Below are 20245 nucleotides of genomic sequence, written 5' to 3' on the forward strand. Positions count from 1 at the left end.
TCCTGAGTGCCAAGCGGAGAGGTTATAGGGAGGCTAAACTCCCCAGGGGAGCGGCCTGTGCGTAAAGGGGCGGTTATTACATAAATGACCCGTACAAAGTGTCATGACCAAGCCAGCGCAGTGGGGAAGAGGAAACAGGAGGTGCGCTGGCATCTATGAGGGACTGGGCTCTTCAGGAGTCTGCTTCAGGCCAAGGCGAGAATGTTTTCACCATGAAAACACCCAGTGATGATTGAAGACCTGCTGACGCACTGCACCACACAGTCAAACGTTTACATCCTTTGTGCCATAGCAAGAACGGTAGAAATCCATAACCAATGGCAGGAAATCCATAATCCAGAGGAAAATGGTCCAGTCATTTCAACATCAGCTTTATTTTACAGTGTCCTTCTTACATATGTTACTTGTACTTACTGTAGTAATAACAGTAAATGATGCTCAATTACATGAAACTAACACTGAACCACAACCTATTCACAATCCCATATAAGTGCATGTTGTTAATTAATATTACCCAGCATTAAAATGTATAATTACACTGTAACACTGACACCTTAGTGTAACCCAACTTTGTCTCGGATGTTTTTCCTAAATTCCCTGAGACAACTGATCACTATGGAAGCTAATTTTCAATAATGACAAACAGTTGAAACTATTAAATCAAAATGATGAGATACTAAGTCATAATAATGACATAAAAGTAAACAATTATGAGATAAAAAGTCATAATTATTACAAAAAGCTGAAATTAAGATATACTAAGTAAAAGTCAGAATTATGACAAAAAGTCAAACTTATGAGATACAAGTAAGTCATAATTATGACGTTAAAAATCAAAAGAAATCATAAATATAAGATAAATCATATATATATGATAAATCATAATGATTCTGCAAAAGTCACAATTATGAGATAAACTGATCCCTAATGATCAGTTTATCTCATAATTTCTCATAATCTACACAATAAAAAAAATCATGCTTTGGTAAATTATAATGAGATTAATGAGAAAAACTATGAGAAAATTAAAAATTCATAATTATGAGATAAAAAAATTAAATTAGGACATTAAAAGTCAAAATGATGAGATACTAAGTCATAATTATGACAAAAAGTAAAAAAAATGATGAGATAAAAAGTCAATTATTACAAAAGGTTTAAATTCTGAGATACTAAAAATTAAAAGTCATAATTATGACATGAAAAACCATAAGAAAAAAATCATGCATTGGTAAATCATAATTGCTATAAAAGTCATAATTATGATCACCAATGAAGCCTATCTCCACACAAGAAAAACATTATGGTTTGGTAAATCATTATGACAAACAAACAAAACTATGAGATCAAAAAGCCATAATTATGAGATAAACAAATTTAAATTATGAGATAAAAATACATAATTATGTTTTAATTTAAAATAATAAGTCAGAATTCTGACATAAAAAGTAAAAAATTATGACAAAGTCTAAATCATGACAAAAAAAGTAAAAAACTTTTCAGACTTTTATCTCATAATATGACTTATCTCATAATTTTTACTTTTTATTTTAGAATTATGATTTATCAAAGTATTTTTTTTTATGTGGCAGAAATAGGCATTTTGAAATCTCAGATTTTTTGGCATATCATGGCAAAGTGTGAGACATTTCTTCTAAAACACTAGCGATCTATCTTTTTCTTTATAGAATCATTTAAGAAGGAGACAAGCAAAAGTCTCCATTTAGCAACCTATGAAGAAAACATGAGATTAAAGAGATTTTATTGTTCATTTGACTATTCATCTGACAGTTCATTTAGCTATATGAAAAAACTTTATCTGTATAAACTGGTTTTATTTTTATTGGTGTCACCTGCAAAATTTCTTTGAAGTAAAATTTTTAGGTTGAGTGATTAAACAATTTTATAGTCTATAGTATTTTCAGTGACTCTTAATATGTGTGACATTTATCAATTTGAAGAAGAGTGTAGCAGCTCTGAACTGATTCTCTGTTGTTTATGAAGATGGCTCAGATAGATGATGTGCTTAGATCTCTGTGACCTCTTGAGTTGTTTGTTCGGCTTTGGTCTCTCAAATGGACAATTTCCTCTTGTTCCCTTGTGCTTGCTTATTAACGGGCTGATCCAACTTCCTGTGATATAACGCAGACACAGCTCTATCCCACTTCCGGCAAAACATCTCTCCAACACATACACACACACTTACAATCATACAACATCATCATCTCACTGCCAGGAAGTGACTTGGAAAAAATGAGCAAATAATTTTTCTGGAAAGAACCTGACAATAATATTTTGTCCGTATAAACAGAAAATATATATATATATTAAAGAATTTTCAGCATCTTGGCCAAAGAAAATAACACAATAATGTTTCACTGTAAAATTTAAATTTCATTTATTGACATTTAAATTATATAGATGATATTTAAATACCATTATAATGTAAAAACATGTCATTTTCATTTCTGAGAAAATGTATTATTATTATTATTTTTAATAATTATATTATTTAAATATACATACTACATCTCGGGTCTATTTGTTGTACTTGACTCATTATTACAGAAATGAAAATTTGAATTTGCAGGGAAAATGCACTTGAAAGTCATGAAAACAATAGTACAATGCCCAAAAAATAAAAAATAAAAAATCTTTATGCTTAATTATTTTGTTTTTACTCTTGATTTTTTTGGGGGTGAAATATAAATATGACCTGTGTATTTTTAATTCACCTATTTACTGTACTGTGAAACTTTTCCCCCTGGTTTCACAGACAAAGCTTATAAGCAGACTAAAATGCATGTTTGAGTTGTTTTAACTGAAAGTTAACTTGCATTGATATATCATAAAATTGAAAAGTGAATTTCACACAATTATTTGCACCCCTAGAATTTCTTATGAGTAGAAGTATATTCCCATTAATATGAAATTGTTTTAGCAAACCAGGGTGACTAGGAGCATGAAGTTGTCTAGCTATGACTTCTTGTTTCACAGGAGTTTAAATATGAGGAAACACAAAGGCCAAATCCCCTTAATCATCCATCACAATGAGTAAAACCAAAGAATATAGTTCTGATGTGCAGCAAAAGATTGTTGAGCATCACAAAATAGAGAGTGGCTATAAGAAAAATCCCTATTTTGACCATCAGGGCAATAATTAAGAAGTTCCAATCAACTAAAGATGTTACGAATCTGCCAGAAAGAGGACGTGTGTCTGTATTGTCTTTATTCACGGTGAGGAAGAACGTTTGAGTGGCCAAAGACTCTCCAAGGATCACAGATGGAGAATTGAAGAGATTAGTTGAGTCCTGGACATCTTGTTCAGATACATGGTGTCATGGGGCTCGATGGTGTTTTATGCCCCCAATGGCTCCTTAGAGGCAGCTAACCCTACCCTCAACCTTAAACCTACCCATCCCCTCGCTGCCTGGAAGGCGACGTTGGGGGCATAAAACACCAAAGACCTGTCATGGGTACTAGCAAATACCAACAGATAGAAAATCAAAACCTGACAGCCTAGAAATCTTATATTTATCATCTTTTTTTTTTTGTGTGTGTGTGTGTTTTGGACCATGTGTGTTCTTAATAAAGCTTTGATTGATTGATTGATTGATTATAATGGGCCGTGGTTGGATCTTCCATCAGGACAACAATCCAAAACAAACATCCAAATCAACACAAAAATGTGTCACTGAGCACAAAATGAAGCTTCTGCCATGACCGTCCCAGTCCCTAAACTGAACCCTGTGGGAAATAGTGAACTGAGAAGGAGAAGCACCAACATGAACTTGTGAATCTGAAGGATCTGGAGAGATCCTGTATGGAGGAATGTCTATGATATCTTGTCAGTTGTTCTCCAAACTCATCAGGCATTATAGAAGAAAACTCAGAGCTGTTACTGTATCTTGGCAAAAGGAGGTTTGAAACAACTATTTAATAAAATGTATTTGGGAGAAAAGTATTTATTTCATAATGTGATTTACCCCCCACTTTCAATTCTTTTACTTCAATTAAAGGTTAGATTTTTGTGATTTTTTTTTTAATGCAAGATCAAAAGGATAAACAATGCAAATCTATTTTTACAGCCATCTTTGATCATATTTACCAGGGGTGCCACTAATTCTGACCACAACTGTAATTATTTGGTTACACTTCATTTTAACCTTTTTAAGGTGACGTAGTTACATTGTACTTACTCAAATGAGTACTGAATAATATGAATTAACAACATATACTTACAATACAGTTACGGTTAGTTGCTTGTAACTGTAACACACACTGTAAACCCGAATAAGTTGGGAAAACTCATATAATTTGAGGTAATCAGTTAAGAAATTTAAAACATTCAACATAACAGAAACTCTTCTAAACTAGCATAACAAAACATTAAACACGGTAACACTTTATTTCGATAGTCCACTTGAGACATTCTACTAACTATAAGTAACTTTGCAACTACATGTCAACTAAATCTCATTAGAGTATTAGTAGACTGTCTGCTTAATTTCTGCTAACACTTTATTTCGATGGTTCCCAAACAGACATTCTAATGAGAGCTAATTGACATGTAGTTGCAAAGTTTCTTATAGTTAGTAGAATGTCTAAAGTGGACTATCGAAATAAAGTGGAACCTTAAACACTAAATCTCCCACTTAACATTAATCTGGCACAAAAAAACATTTTATGACACTTAATTTTAGCATTTACTCTCCCTTTTAAGTGTCATGGCAAAGCATGGGAAATAGACATCCCAGCCCATGTTTGTCTAAATTAAAAGAAACAAGTTCATAGAAATTAAAACAATGAAACAATTCAACATACTTAAAATGTGTCAGTTTTGTGAACTCAAATTTTTTTTTTTTTTATAATTTAAGTTGGCCCTACTCAAACCAATTAATTATTTTGAACGTTAGGGTTTACAGTGGGTGTGCATTAGTTTTCAATTATTCCACTTATACTACGGTCACCACACCTCAAAACAATGTTCAGATGATGTTTTTAAAGTAAAGAAAAGTAAATGAAATTATGAAAATAATAACACACCTTAGAATGTTTGTCAACCAATCAGATCCAAGCATTCAGCAGTCCAGTAGTATAAGCATAATTTACCGTTATTACATGTAATAACATGTAACTGCGTCACCTTAAAATAAATTGTTATCAATAATTTTGTTTTTCTTTTGAAATAGGATTTTGGGGTCAAATTCCCCTATTTACTATATTGTGAAAAACCGGAGCAATAAATATCGCATGTACTCCAGAAACAAACAGGCCTGATTTTCAAACACCTTTATTACAAGGTGAAGTGGCACAACAGTAAACACAAGCACACATGTGCAAATATGAATTCTTTCATGCTAGTTAAAAGTGCTCTTCAAAGTTGTGAAAAATTCTGTACTATTAAAATCAGTGCTCCGAAGGCACAAGCCCACACACAACCGTCAACTACCAGCTGCAAAATATTGCACTTCAGGATCTACCTTGGAATGTCAATTCAAATAAACAACATAGACAATTGCAAAGAATTGAAAACATACTGTACCAAATTCTGTATTAAATATTGTAGTTAATATTTCAAATATATATTTCACAAAACCTGAGAAGTTTAATCATAAGGTTTGAGTGGTATAATCATATATCAACGGTGACATTAGTCGCATAAAACGTTTCTCTGCAGTAACTTTCCCAACCTCAAGTAATATAACTTATCAATGCAAATCTGATTCCTCATCTAAGCACACTTGGTCCCTAAACAATAACAGGTAGTTCTGCTATTTACTAAATGCAGTGTGAAAGACTCGTAGAAACAATATGAGCTGTGTTTGAAGAGGGAATAATGTCATTCAGGGGCAGGAGTCTTCGACCCTACATTCAGTCCAAAAAACTTCTTCTTGCCTGGAATGGCGGACTTCTCTGCAGACGTGTCTCCGCTGTCACTGTAGCGGCTACTGAAGAAGTTTATGACATTGACCAATACGAATGAAGCAAAGAAGAGAGTGAGGACAATCCAAAGCACCCGATTCCGTCGGAAGAATTTGGGGCATATCCGGTCAATGACCTCTAATGCCTCATCAAACCTGCTGAAATAAGGCACAAAAGCAACGTGACTAGAGATTTATTGAAAATGATGTGACAGCCAAACACCTTGAAGTCAGGGTTACCTATTGGACTTCCTGTCTTTATCGCTATTTTCTCTAGTTTCTTCTTCAGACTCCTGCTTCTCTTCTGCTTTCTCTTCCTCCTCGTTCAGCTCCTGAAGTTCTTTAGATCTCTTAAGTCCTTCTTGGTATCTACAGTGAAGATATTTATAATACAGTAGACGAATTAATGTACAGTAGAAGCTTACAGTGCTATGCATAAGTTTAGACACCCATACTAAAGTTGACTAAAAAGAGGAATAAAAAATCATCTTTTGGAAACTGAACTTAATGCCTTAATTTAAAAAATTAGGAAAAATCCAACCTTTAAGGACACCAATTTTCTTTGTGAATGAATAATGTATCGTAAATAAATAAATGTTCTTCCTTAAAATACAGGGTGCATAAGTCTGGGCACCCCTATGTTAAATTCCCATAGAGGCAGGCAGATTTTTATTTTTAAAGGCCAGTTACTTCATGGATCCAGGATACTATGCATCCTGATAAAGTTCCCTTGGCCTTTGGAATTAAAATAGCCCCACATCATCACATAGCCTTCACCATACCTAGAGATTGGCATGGTTTTATTTCAGTTAGCCTAATAGCTGGTTTAATTTGCATTGAGAGATGATCTTATGGAAAGTACTCCATGCCAATCTCTAGGTATGGTGAAGGCTATGTGATGATGTGGGGCTATTTTAATTCCAAAGGCCAAGGGAACTTTATCAGGATGCATAGTATCCTGGATCCATGAAGTAACTGGCCTTTAAAAATAAAAATCTGCCTGCCTCTATGGGAATTTAACATAGGGGTGTCCAAACTTATGCACCCTGTATTTTAAGGAAGAACATTTATTTATTTACGATACATTATTCATTCACAAAGAAAATTGGTGTCCTTAAAGGTTGATTTTTCCTAATTTTTTAAATTAAGGCATTAAGTTCAATTTCCAAAAGATGATTTTTTATTCCTCTTTTTAGTCAACTTTAGCATGGGTGTCTAAACTTATGCATAGCACTGTATTTTGATTTGTAAAGCTTAAAAATGTTTAGTAAAGCTTAAAAGAATGCATTTATGCAGTATGCTGTGCTATTTAGCTTTCACTGAAATCAAAATATCATGCTTTTGTGGTCTATGTAGTCTAATGTCTTTGTTCAATCCTGATATATTGTCACATTTACCCCTTTAAAACTTGTTTTTTTTCACATTTAAAAGAAACATCATAAAAAACAGAAGTACATTTCTCTAAGCTTTAATTACGGACTTTTAAAAAAGAAATGTATCATTTTATTTAGCAAGGTTTAAAGTATATAAAACTGTTCTTTTAAATTGTAATCCTATTTCACAAAATTACTGTTTTTACTGTATCAAATAAATGCAGCCTTGTTGAGCATGAGACTTTGATAACACTTTACAATAAGGTCTCATTTGTTAACATTAGTTAATGTATTAACGAATATGAGCAATTACTAATATTAAGAAATACAACATATGATTTTAATAATGAGTAAATGTTGAAATTAGCATTAACTAAGATTAAAAAATGCTGTAGAGGTGCAGTTTATTATTAGTTCATGCCAACTAAAGTAGTTAACTAATGATGACTAATGAAACCTTATTGTAAAGTGTTACCGAAAATTATTTTAAAAGCATTACAAAATCTGACCAACCCCAAACTTTAGAATGCTAGTGTAGCCTACAGTATATTTGCCTCATCAAGCTCAATAGTTCAACTGTCATATAGAAAAAATATGGAACTTTCTTTCTTTTTTTTTACAGAAAAATTATTATTCTTGGCATAAAGCACAAGAATGACTGTTAATAATGTGATGCGGTGCAATATTTGCTTGCAGTCTAATAAAACTGACCTTTTATGCATCTTCAAATCATACAAATTTTAAGTAGCCTGCAGTTTATGAATTCCAAACTTAATGAAACAGGGTTGAAATAATGTAGTGCTATAATAAAGCTCTAACAACATATTTAGGACTAGGGATATGATTTAAAAATCATCCTTTTAAGGTAAAACATATTTGTTGACCACTAATCTCATGAGATTTTAATGAGATCTTGCCGAACTCACAATTAAATAACATATTTCAATTCAGCAACAAAATCTTAAAGGTGTCCCTTAAAGGTGGTTTCGGTTGCACTTTATTTTACAGTGTACTTACCTTAAAAAGTTCTGGTTGATGTAAAGTAAATGCATGGGTTAAGGTTAGGTTTAGGGGTAGGTTCAGGGTTAGTACCTAGTTATTGTAATTACAGGACTGTAATTAAGGACTGTAAAATAAAGTGCTACCGTTGTTTCTTATGCTAAAATAGCATTAAAATGTTATTTTTTTTAGGCTAGACCAGCCAATGCGCATGTGCAGTCCTAAGCACGAGTCTCAGGTTTCGATGTGAACTGGAGCTTCTAAAGGCAGCTGAAGTGATGCAATGACTTTATCAATCAGTGATTGGCTCTTTTACTTAGAAGGCGGGTTTTATTCTGCCATATTGTGCGTTGCAGTTTCTCCTATTCATAAATAATTGGACTGAACAGTCTTTCTATATCTATAGTCTTTTCTAATACTCTAATGAGAGTTAGTTGACATGTAGTTGCAAAGTTACTTATAGTTAGCAGAATGTCTAAATTCGACCATCGAAATAAAGTTTAACCCACATATTTGTCGACAACTGATCAATATTGAGGATGAAGCATCCTACTATGGTGGTCCCCAATTTTACCCAACCTTGGTTTTCAAAAGAAGTGATAAAAATGGCACTGTTTCTAGAGAATGTTTTACAATTATGCAACTGCATGATATGTAACTAGTCACTGTGCATCCACACAGATTAAAACACCAAGCGTGTTACCCTTTGTTATACGCTTCTTCTTCAATCTTGGCTTTGATCTCTTCCGTAATCTTCTCTGGACTGCAGACAACTTTGGTTGGCGTTGCTTCACTTTCCTGCTCCGTCAGAGGGTTTCCACTGCTTTGTTTCACATAGGAAAGGAAAGATGGGGATGGCGCAATAAAAAAAATTGCCATTACGCAGATGTGTGTGAACAACACAACTGGCTCTCTCAGTTCATAACCACAGGTAATAACAAAAATAACCTCTGCCCTAAAGGAGATTCTTAAATGCCACATGGCACACATACCTCTGCAGCTCTGACAAAGGTGTGACATGAAATGTTTAAACGTCCTTTGGGAGGTCTTTAAACATCACTCGGTTTAGAATAGCACGCATCTTACCAGATTGTTATTGTCTTTCTGTCTTTGAGTTAAAACCCGGCATTAGGATATGACAGTACGGTGACAAGCTCTTTACCTTTTCTTACTAAAACAATATGGTCGGACACTGATGACTGCTTTTTGTCAAACGTTCCTGTCCAAATGTTTAGATTTAATCACAAAATAGGATGTAAAACTGACTGCAGATGGGACTTTTGTGGGAGTTCTTGTGTGCTATTTTAAGCACATAGAAAAAAAACGAGAAGGTTGGGTAAGTTATAATCTTTCATTTGCTATGCAAATAAAGGTTCTTTATTGGCATCTGTGGTTCCATAGAACATTCTGAAAAATAAAGGTTCCAAAAAGGGGGTTTTCACAGCAATGCCATTGAACCGGCAAATGTGGTTCTCCAAATAACCTTTCAGTGACCACTTATAACCAATAACCACTTTTTTCCCTATGTGTGGAGAACCCTTTTTTTTTTTTTAATAAACTGAAGAACCTTTTTCCACTATAAAGAACCTTTTGTGCAATGGAAAGGTTCTTCATGGAACCACTGATGCTAATAAAGAACCTTTCCACTGCACAAAAGGTTCTTTATAGTGGAAAAAGGTTCTTCAGATTATTAAGTTCTGTTCTTCATATAAAATTATTCTTTTAAGAACTATTCACTTAAAGGGATAGTTCACCCAAAAATGAAAATTCTGTCATTATTTACTCACCCTCATGTCGTTCCAAACCCATAAGACTTTCGTTTGTCTTCGGAACACAAATGAAGATCTTTTTGATCAAATCAGAGAGCTTTCTGTCCCTCCATTAACAGCTCCGCAACTACCATTTTAATGCTTCAAAAAGTTCATAAAGAGATCGTAAAACTAATCCATGTGAATTGAGCGGTTTAGTCCAAATTTTCTGAAGAGACTCGATCGCTTTATGTGATGAACAGATTGAATTTAGGCTTTAATTCACATATTCATATTCAAATAGTTCTATAGCATCTCTGAAAAAACTCCCTTCTCCCTTCAGGAACCTTTATTTTTAAGAGTGTAGGTGCAAATCATGCAACATTTTCCTGACGCGAATATTTTGATAAGGCTCAAATTGATGCATTGTTTTAAGGAAACTGAGGTTGATGAATGTGTGATCATGTGGGGAATGTGACAGCAAAGTCGAGAAAGGCAGTGACTTACGGTCTGTCAGGCACATCTTGTTGTGTAGGGTCTGACGAACTGCCGTTCTTAATGGTGTTTGCCTCACACTTAAAACAAAAGTAGAATACAATCAAGTAAGAAGTCTCATTTTGATGAATGGCTTTGGCCTCAAATGTTCACCTTGATAATATGCCACATGTAGGGAACTTAAAGATAAGGTATCATTAATAACACGTGTCTGCTGACGAGGCAGTGTGCTTGAGATAGGACTCACCACCACAGGAAGGGCACCGGGTGCAATATTAGGGCCAGAGGGGACCGGCGTCTGCCCCGGGATGTTCAGCAGATTAAACTTGGGAACTACAGCTACACTGACTCTCCGTCTGGGCAAAGCCTTAGAGAGACAAAGACACACTCTCTGAAACGAAATACTTCATCATATGAACATGTTTACTCATGTTCTCTCCCTCTCTGATCTGATGTTATTGGTACATGATTAAAAATAAAGGATTTTAAATGGTTGTTTGCTGCACCTTTGGTTCAGCAATCATATTTTTAGAGATTTAAAAAGTGTTATATTACAGGTTCTTCAGATCAGTGTACTTGTTAACAGAAGTAAATCTCCACATTTTCAATGAACCATGGAACTTAAAGATCCCATGAAACCAAAATTGGACTTTTGTTGCTTCCAGGCTTCAAACTTATCTATATGCTAGTGTACTCCTAAAGTTAACAAAATAACTTTCAGCAAATATACATTACTGTTTAACAGTTTGGGGTTAGTACGAATTTTTAAAAAACATTTTATGAAAGAAATTAATTATTTTATTGAGCAAGGATGCATTAAATTTGTCAAAAGTGATAGTATAGACATTTATAATGTTACAAAAGATTTCTATTTCAAATACTGTAAATCATTTCTATTAATCTATAGAATCCTGAAAAAAATGACAAAAAGTATTAAGCAGCACAAGTGTTAGACATTGATGATAATAAGAAATGTTTGAGCAGCAAATTATCATATTAGGATGATTTCTGAAGGATCATGTGACACTGAAGACTGGAGTAATGATGCTGAAAAATTCAGGTTTGCATCACTGGAATAAATTACATTTTAACATACACCGATAAGCCAAAACAGTATGACCACCTGTCTAATATGCTGTTGGTTCTCCGCGTGCTGCCAAAACAGCGCAGACCCACCGAGGCATGGACTCTACAAGAGCCCTGAAGATGTCCTGTGGTCTCTGACACCAAGACATCAGCAACAGATCCTTCATGTCCTGTATCCTGCGAGATGGAGCTGCCGTGGATAAAACTTGTTGGTCCAGCATATCCCACAGATGCTCAATTGGATTTAGATTTGGGAAAATTGGAGGCCAGGGCAACACCTTGAACTCTTCATCATGTTCCTCAAACCATTCCTGAACAATGAATGCAGTGTGGCAGGGTGCATTATCCTGCTGAAAGACTTCACTTCCTCCAGGAAACATCATTACCCCTCAAATTGCGCAAATTGAAATTGCAAATTAAAAATACGCCCAATGGAAACACTTCAATTTCGCAAAAACTCGCATTCATCGCAAAAAAGTTTTTACGCTCGCATGAGGTGGTTTTTCAGGCAATTCGAAAAAGGAATATTTCGCAAAACTGCAATGGAAACAGTTTTTGCGCATTTACAGTCAGCTGACGTAGATGACGCGGTGTGTTTGGACAGAATACGAGACGGAGTTCTTAATTAAACTCATAAAAGACAAAAGAATGACAGAAATACTGGATTCTAAACCTCAAAGAAATGCCACAATCAAGACCTCGAAGCAGAAATGAGTGAGAAAACCCCAGAAACACCTCATATGTGCCGCTCACAGTATAAGGGTCTTTCCTTGCCATTAATGCTTGGATAACATGCCTAGTACGTTTCCTTCCATTAACAATAATAATGTCTAGTGCGATACGTGGCTGTGATACATATAAACCTACCAACGTCCGTTGCCATGATTTTTTGAATGACTTATCGCGAGAGTAAAAAATGACGTTTTAGTCGCATAACATTGGTTAATGGAAACTACATCATTTCGCAATAGTTTTTTATCGATATTAAGAGAAAAAAATCTCAAAAGTTTTGCGCATATCTGTAATGGAAACGCGCCTACTGTCATGAAGGGGTGTACCTGGTCTGCAACAATGTTTAGATAGATGGCACGTGTCAAATGTACGTCCAAATGAATGGCTGACCCAGGGTTTCCCAGCAGAACATTGACCAGAGCATCACACTCCCTCCACTGGCTTGTTGTCATCCCACAGTGCATCCTGGTGCATCGCTTCCCCAGGTAAACAGCGCACAACTACACAGACATCCATGTGATGTAAAAGAAAATGGCACTGTAGGTGCTTTCAGTGGTGGACAGGGTTTATCATAGGCACTCTGATTGGTCTATGCAGACCCATATGCAGCAGATGCACTGTGTTGTGACACATTCCTGCCATTACCATCATTAAACTTTTGTGGCTTTTATTTTGTGCCACAGTCAGGATAGCTTTCGTAGCCCTCATGCATCAATGAGCCTCGGCCTGGTTTGTTCCTCCTCGGATCACTGTTGGTAAATTCTCACCACCGCTGACCGGGAGCAACACACAAGCCTTGTTTCAGAAATACTCTGACCCAGTTGCCTTGCCATAACAATGTGTCCCTTGTCAAAGTTTCTCAGATCTTTAATCCTGCCCATTTCTCCTGCATCCAACACGTTTATTACGAGAACCGATAGTTTGCTTACCATCTAATCCACCCAGACCTTAATATATAGTCTTATTAGGAGATGATCAACAATATTCGCTTCACCTGTGACTGGTCATAATGTTTTGGATCAGTGTATATTAAAATAGAATACAGTTGTTTAGTACCAATATTTAATTGAATCAATATTTCACAATAGTAGTGTTTTTACTGTAATTTAGATCAATAAAATAAATGCAGACTTGTTGAGTCATCTTTTAAAAAAAAAAAAAACATAAAAAAATTGTAGTGAGCCCAAACTTTTGAATGGCATTTAAAATGTAATGCGAGTCCTCCTACATGACTTACAATCTCACCATTTGTGTAAAACGGAATAAAACGTTTTAAAATAAAAAAATAGTAATAAAACGATTACTATTACTATTACTATAACTATTACTAATACTATAATAAAACTATTAACAAGTCATCTTGTACTTTGAGGCATATCCAAATTTTTATCCAATAAAATGTCCTTTAGAATGAAAATGTTCTTCCTAATACTGTCTTGATCTGACTAGCAGGCACATCTAAATAATTGCAAACCAAAAGCTATTGACCATTAAAAAAACTTCCTGTTCAAGTTAGAAGAAACTTAGAAAACTTAGAAAGAATAGTTTTCCTAAGGCATCAGGCTTTTTGAATTCTTTAGGAACAGACTTCAGCCTACCTTTCCCATTTGCAGAGACATGGACCTTGATGTACGTGGAACACCATCATCTGTACGAAATGCATAAGTGAAATATGAAACATAAACAGGCATGTTTTGGGGGCAAGACAACTGTGGTTTTGAAGCCCTGGATGATTTCCATTTACCTCCAGTGTCTATTGAACCTCCATAGCAGCGGTTGGAGTTTTGGTTGGCGAGTTTCTTGAACTCCATCAGCTCAGCGTGGTCCTTCTCATACGTCCTCTTCAGATTCTCCACGTACTGCATCATAACCTCAGTGGCCTTGTTCATTCTCTTCTCCTGCCACGGCCAAAGCAAAGGCACATTATCATATGCTCAGTCTACTGGGTACTGTGCATCTCCAGAACTCTGGGATTTTTGGTCGAAAAATAAAAAAGGTAACTGTGACTTTATCTCAGAATTCTGATTTTTTTTACAAGACATAAACTCGCAATTGTGAGAAATAAAGCTAAAATTGCAAGATTAAACTCGCAATTGCGAGAAAAAAGTCAGAATTGCGAGATATAAACTTGCAATTGTAATAAAAACAAAATCTGAATTATGAGGTAAAATTTTACAATTAGCTATTTTATTTTTTATTCTATGGAAGAAACAAGCATGATATTCTTAAAATAAAATGATTATTTCCCAAAAAAGGATATAGTAGTTGCTAGGTCTCTGACTAATGTTGTTGCTTGACCAGCAAGGATGTTAATTCAGGGTCATGTCTTAAATGACGTTGAGCAAATTATCAAATATTTAATCCGTGTCACACACTAATTTTCTACTATGCAAATCTACTATGCAAAAGTAGACTTCAAATGCATTTGTTAAAATAAATGTGACGAGTATTTGAGGGTGTTAATAAGATGTTCATTCTATGATCATTCACCCTCAAAAATATTTGTATCATCAGTCACTATAAAGTTACAGGATGTAAGAGCAAGGCATTGTGAGTTGAGGTAATGATACTTGCAGTGAACCCATGCAAGGCCTAATAGTGTCACCACTAGCAACAGACATACCGCTGAGCCCTTCTCTGTTAACTTGGTTTACTTTAGCTTGCACATTAACCTAAGGGCAAGCATGCCACTTAACTAAATCTATCACAAACATCTCTTATCTGCCAGAAAATAAACATTCCCATCTAGTGCCTCCACCAAGACAAAGGATAGTTTTCTCATGAAAACATGAAGAGCACTTCAGCTGAGAGAGACTCTTCTCCAAAATCTCTTTTGCATAAAAAGCACAGCTCACACAGAAGTCCCTTTCAAACCAAGCAGCTTTCTGTTGGTCACTGCAGTGAATTTGTGCAACCAACTTGAACATGAGTGTAATCTGTGTGGGAAACTTTTTTGCCCTTTTTTGAAACTCCCAGTTGTGCGGATCCCTATTGGAATGACTGAATTTTATCCACAAAATGTGACCACACCATCACACAATATTCCTGATCACGTAGATTCGTATTTAAATAACTGGATTTCGCCCCGGAAAAATTGTGTAGAGCAATGATAAAGTTGCAGGTCACATTTACCATTGTTCGGCAATTTTTTAAGGGGAAAATTCTGTTTTGCGTGTAGGTGTGGTCACATTTACTGTTGCTTGTGGGTGAAATCCAGTCATTTCAATACGAATCTGTGGATTCGAGAGTTTTGCTTGAGGTTGAAAAAGTTCCTCATGTAGATTTCACTCGTGTTCATGTTGGTCAGTGCAGCTGCTTGGATTGAAAGCGACTACTATACTGTAGTATGAGCAGAACTTAATGGGCCCTATCTTGCACCCAGCGCAATTGACTTTGTACACCGACGCCTGTATCATTCCTATTTTGCACCCGCGCACAGTGGACTTTTCCCTCCACAGACGCACGTCAGTAAATTAGGAAATAAACTTGCACTCCCGGGGACGGTTCAGCGCAAAGAGGAGGCGCGTTCTGGCGCAAACGTTCCCTGGTGCTATTTTGCAGGTTTAGAAAACAATTCTGCCACTGACCAGGAAAAACCTAGTCTAAAGTCAGTGGCGTGTTACGCATGTTATTCATATGCTATTTTAAGGGCGCATGCCATCCCCAATGTCACTTCTCTGTCTTTTATGGCCCTGACGAGAACGTCGGTCTCCTCGGCTGTGAACCGCTCCTGGCAAATCCGCCGTTATAATAGCAATCCACCATGAAACAAGCACGCCTGCTCTTAAAGGGAATGTGAGATGTCGCTCTGATTGGTTTATTGCACGTTACGCCCAAACCACACCTATGAGTAATGACCAACCCATTTTAGATTTGCGTCGGGCGCAAGAGTCATTTATCCCGCCGGTATAATATCAACAGCGCCCAAGACCCGCCCACAAAGTTACTTGCGTTTCGCGCTTGATACTTGCGTTTCAGATCGTTAAAATAGGGCCCAATATATCTATTTGCTATTGACAAAGGACCTGTTTTTGCATGCACAGTTTAGCTAATGTGACCACATCTAAAAAAGTTCCCCACTCAGATTCCACATCGGGTTTAGTTGGTCACGTGAATTCGCTGCTTTGACCAACAAAATGCTTCTGGGCTTGAAAGTAACTTCTGTGTGAGCTGTGCATCATTCATCGCTACACTACTAACAATTGAGCTTTTTTGCCTCCAAAGTTTCACTGAAATTTGGTTCAAGTGACCGCAACTTTAGAAGTTCACATGAAGTTATGACGCTGGAATGTTGAGCATCTCACCTGCCGCACGGCTCCCACCATTTCAGCCCTGCTGGAGAGGCGGTTTGTCAGGCGATGTAATAAGGCAATCGTTTCTAAGAGTTGCTGGTAAAACTCACGCTGCTCAACATTCTGCCACACTGACACAGTGCTCTGGAATGGCATGCAGACAAAAAAAAAAAAAAAAAAAAATCAAGCTATTTTCCAGTTAATTCCCAACATGTGTGTTTATGTGGGCTGTTTGCATTGAGCTCTGACCTTGAGACTGCCTTTAAACTCTTCCAGTTCCTTCTCCGCGTTTTCCTCAGTCAGGTTGCGCTCCCTTTCCGCCTGTTTCAGCCGCGACTCCAGCGTGTAATTGTCATTGCGGAATGCCAGGGAGAGCTGCACAAAGGCGTTCTGCAGGGAGAAGACAGCAAACATGGCCATTAAAAGACAAAATACATCCATTCGCTGTGAAAGTATTTGTCACTGTGAAAACACAACTGATTTCACATGTTTGTAAGTCAATAAGCCTCTGGCACAATGGAAAAGATAAATGCAGAAACCATACAGAAAAGTAGTTTACAAATGTGTCATTCTCAGGAAGTGCTATGTGTCATATATTTTACAGGATATTGACTTTAGTCACATTAATGAACTCATTTGACTGTTCAGTTTGTAATCAGAAGTTTTTACCAGACAATTTGAATGAACATTTGGTGAGCATTTTAAAGACATAAACATTACAAAGAAAAATAATCTGAAATATTATATATTTTTTAATTACATTGAAAATGATATTTAAACACCATGTTTCCACTGTCTGTAGCTTTTCTTTAAATGTTAATATGTATGTATAGAATATATTTGTGGGTAATAATAATAATAAACACTATTCAGGTACAGATCATGACCTGAGAACAGATTATATAAAGAAATATGATCAAAATTATTGTTACACTACTGTACAGTTTTTTTTTTTAATTTTTTTTGGAAAAAGTCTCACCAAGGCTTTTATCATTTATTTGATAAAAAAAAAATACAGTAAAAACAGTAATATTGTGATATATGGTTAAAATGTAAAATAACTATTTTCTATTTGAACATATTTTAAAATGTAATTTATTCCTGTGATGCAAAGCTGAATTTTCAGCATCATTATTCCAGTCTTCAGTGTCACATGATCCTTCATAAATCATTCTAATATGATACTTTGCTGCTAAAGAAACATGTCTGTTAAATTTCAAATTTTTCCATATTTTTGAGGAAACTTTTGATTCATTTAATGAGGATTTAATTTAATTTAATGTCCTTGCTGAAAAGAAGGAAACTTTTCTTTCCTTCTTTCTTTCAAAAATAATTAAATACTGTACAGACCCTAAACTTTTTACATTTGATTTGTCGATTTAGTAGGGTTTAATACACAGACTTCTCTAATACACATGGTCGATGAATAACTTGACTTTACAAGAGGTTGTGCTTTTGCGAACTGGAGCAGGACTAAGGAAAGCATTAATATCGTGGGAACTTTACTGTCAGGATCAAAGAGAGCGGCAGGAGTACAGCCAGTATTGTCTGAATATTAGAGAGGAAAGTACGTCCAGCCCTTGACCCTCACTAGCGTCATCCTGGGAGCAGATTGTATTCACAAAGGCATGTTAGTTTCCTCACAGGGGACAGGAACTCACTAAAGCCCATCAAATTGCCATGTCCTAAGCCAGGCTCAGCCATGGCCTTTACTTACATATCAAAACAGCCGCATTCTGCACAACACTGTACTGAACAAGTGCAGCTGTGATGCAGTTATGACAACATAATGATTCCCACACCTCTAGACTGTATTTACTTTTATTATATACAGAGTCAAAAACTAACAAGGGTCTAATACGAGTAAAAATTGGACATTTTTAAAATAAAAATAAATCTATATACAATTATATACGAAACTCAAGAATATACACACCTCAACTTCCTTCTCTGAGAGCGGAGGTGCACTGCAACAAAAAAGAAGGGGGAGGAGGGGATATTATTAGTAGGTAATTAATATTTCTATGTTCAAATAATGGATTTATGAGCGTACCAGCCAGGTAAACCTCTGTGCAGTTTGAGCTTGCGCAGCATGACATCTGAAATGTTGGGCATGGCGTCAGATTTCTCCTCTTCACTGGGAGAACTTGTGAGTGGAGAGAGTGGACCTGAGAGATGAACCAGTCACTAAGATTTAATGCATACATAATGAGTCTATCTTCCAAACCGTGTTTTTGTTTTATCCTGAATCATTACGGTATGCCTATAATAAGTGTTTATATTCGGAATATTTAATCCCTGGCGGGACGACAAACGCTGCAGAAAAGTCTCGACATGACTCGTCATAGACATAAACAGAGAGAAGTAGCTCCGGCTACAGTGTTCTTCCGATAAATGAATGCAGTTTTGTTTATTAACCTCTAGTCTGAGCGTCAAAGATTACATAGTGTACCTTTAAGAGAGCTGTAAAAGAAATTATTACAAGTACTATGTGTTGATTGTGACATACATGTGCCACCTAGTGGTGTAAGAATATAGTTACATTTCAAATGTATTTTTAAACAAGTAATATAAATCAGTGTAAAAACAGATCAGTGATAGAATAAATCCCATAAAAGTGGGTGACATCTCCGCCCCATGTTCTGGGTTCAAAAAAACGTTAAATGGATAGTTCACCCCAAAATAATAATCATCATTTACTCACCCTCAAGCTGTTCTAAACCTGTATGAGTTTCTTTATTCTGTTGGACACACAAGAAGATATTTTGAAGAATGTCAGTAACCAAATCCATTGATTCCATAGTATTTGTTTCATAGTATGGAAGTCAATGGGGTCCAGCAACTGTCTGATTACCATTCTTCAAAATATATTCTTTTGTGTTCAACAGAAACTCATACAGGTCTGGAACAACTGATGACAGAATTTTCATTTTTGTGTGAATTATCATTTTAAGCTCTACTGGCAACAGCAGAGAAACAAACTGACAACTTGTGAAACAGCATAGAAAATAATGTTGAAAAGTTAGTAAAAACAGGCTAAAATGTTACATGTTAAAATATATGAAGTATAGTCAAGTGTTCTTCACATGAGACTATGAGATAAAGGCCTGGCCAGTACTAAACCCTGTAACTTCTGCATGATACATTTGAGATGCCAGAAAGGGACAGTTTACATAGAACTGATTTTTTTTTTTTTTTTGGATGAACACATAACCAGAATAATTCATCTGCCTAAAACAGAAGTAGGATTTGTTTGGATAGTTCATCCAATTTTTTTTAATTCATGCATGATTTACTCACCCTCATGTCCTTTCAGATATGCATAAGTTACTGGTTTCACTTTATTCCGATGGTCCCTTCAACACATTCTGTTGACTATAAGTAATGTTGCACCTACATGTCAACTAACTCTCATTAGAGTGTTAGTAGAGTATTAGTAGACTGGTAGGGTTTGGGTTAGAATAATATTTATTTGCAAAGTTACTTATAGTCAGTAGAATGTCTGTTGGAGGATCATCACAATAAAGTGTTAGCAGATATTAAGCAAACAGTCTACTAATACTCTAATGAAAGTTAGTTGACATGTAGCAAAGTTA

At 35.7% G+C, this 20245-nt stretch overlaps 1 protein-coding gene across 2 annotated transcripts in view; it reads right to left on the reverse strand.

Annotated features, from left to right (window-relative positions):
- Positions 1-5277: 5277 nt before the first annotated feature.
- The window catches only part of mrvi1 (murine retrovirus integration site 1 homolog), a 59986-nt gene continuing 45018 nt past the window's right edge, over positions 5278-20245 (reverse strand). Inside the window, exons 31-41 of one of the 2 annotated variants that reach the window (XM_079865529.1) lie at positions 18703-18817; positions 18586-18616; positions 16899-17039; positions 16662-16793; positions 14102-14255; positions 13956-14005; positions 10787-10906; positions 10552-10619; positions 9000-9116; positions 6165-6293; positions 5278-6083 (exon numbers count right to left, since the gene is read on the reverse strand). In XM_079865529.1, coding sequence (XP_079721655.1) covers positions 5843-6083; positions 6165-6293; positions 9000-9116; positions 10552-10619; positions 10787-10906; positions 13956-14005; positions 14102-14255; positions 16662-16793; positions 16899-17039; positions 18586-18616; positions 18703-18817 — 1298 coding nt within the window. In that variant the 3' untranslated portion in view covers positions 5278-5842. Of the gene's footprint in view, positions 6084-6164; positions 6294-8999; positions 9120-10551; positions 10620-10786; positions 10907-13955; positions 14006-14101; positions 14256-16661; positions 16794-16898; positions 17040-18585; positions 18617-18702; positions 18818-20245 lie in introns of both variants that reach the window. The other variant, XM_079865528.1, reaches the window with a different exon arrangement.

Source organism: Squalius cephalus, assembly GCF_949319135.1.
Source record: "Squalius cephalus genome assembly, chromosome: 3".
Taxonomy (NCBI): domain Eukaryota; kingdom Metazoa; phylum Chordata; class Actinopteri; order Cypriniformes; family Leuciscidae; genus Squalius; species Squalius cephalus.